We start from the raw sequence: 1,028 nt of genomic DNA on the forward strand, positions 1-1,028 counted from the left end.
GTGTGCGTGCGGATGTGCGTGGTGAGGTGGTCGCTGCGGCTGAAGTTGCGCATGCAGATGCGGCACTGGAAGGGCTTGTGGCCCGTGTGGATGCGGATGTGCCGGGTGAGCTCGTCGGAGCGCGAGAAGCGGCGGTCGCAGCCCTCGGCGGGGCACGGGTAGGGCCGCTCGTGCACCGGCGTCTTGCTCGGCCTGTTCGGGTACTTGCGGGGCCGCAGGATGGGGCGCAGCGGCAGGTGGTGCGGGCTGTAGGCGCCGCCGGGCAGCCGCGCGCCCTCCCCGCCGCCGCCGCCGCCGCCCGGGGCAGCGCCGGGCGCCGAGCCCGCCGCTGGTGCCCCCATGGTGAAGTTGCGGATGGTGGAGAGCGGCGTGAGGGGCGGCGGGACGCGCAGCGAGTCGAGGGGGCAGGGGAAGGGCTTGCGCTCGGCGTGCAGCTCCCGCTGGCACTGCGGCGGCGGGAAGAAGCCGCCGTACTCGGGGATCATGGTGAAGAGCCCACCGTCGGGCGCCGCCGCCTTGGGCGAGGGGTAGGAGGGCGGCGGCGGGAAGGGCAGCGCCCCCGCGCCCGCCGCCGGCAGGAAGGCCGAGGAGGGGTCCTGCGCGTAGAGCTCCCCGCAGCCCGAGTAGGGCGGCGGCGGCGGCGAGTAGAGGTGCTCCAGGTCGGCCGGCTGGCCCTGCGCCATGGGGCAGCCCAGGGCCCCGGGCAGCGCGCTGGGGGAGGCGGCGGAGGCGGCGGTGGCCGAGGCGGAGGCGGAGGAGGCGGCGGAGGAGGCGGCGGCGGCGGCAGCGGAGGAGGAGTTGGGCGTGCTGACCCCCTGCAGGATCCCCGCGCTCACGATGTTGATGATGCCCTCGGGGTAGCAGCCGGCGCCGGGGTACTGCGGGTCGATGGAGAACTTGCCCATGTAGGTGAAGGTCTGGTTGCGGGCGGGCGGYGCGCCGGGCGCGAAGCCGGGGGCGTAGGGCAGGTCCAGGGCTCTCTTGTCGCCCATGTCCACGTTGATCATCCCATCTGGGCAAGGGGGAGC

The 1,028-nt window shown here is 75.3% G+C and overlaps 1 protein-coding gene across 1 annotated transcript in view; it reads right to left on the reverse strand.

Moving 5' to 3' along the window:
- EGR2 (early growth response 2) overlaps window positions 1-1,007 on the reverse strand; it is a 3,121-nt gene extending 2,114 nt beyond the window's left edge. The window contains exon 1 of the mRNA XM_026042996.1: window positions 7-1,007. Within this exon, the coding sequence (XP_025898781.1) occupies window positions 7-1,007 (1,001 nt within the window). The remainder of the gene's footprint in view (window positions 1-6) is intronic.
- Window positions 1,008-1,028: the final 21 nt, after the last annotated feature.

The sequence above is a fragment of the Nothoprocta perdicaria genome, unplaced genomic scaffold (assembly GCF_003342845.1).
Source record: "Nothoprocta perdicaria isolate Ctin4 unplaced genomic scaffold, notPer1 scaffold_32, whole genome shotgun sequence".
Taxonomy (NCBI): Eukaryota; Metazoa; Chordata; class Aves; order Tinamiformes; family Tinamidae; genus Nothoprocta; species Nothoprocta perdicaria.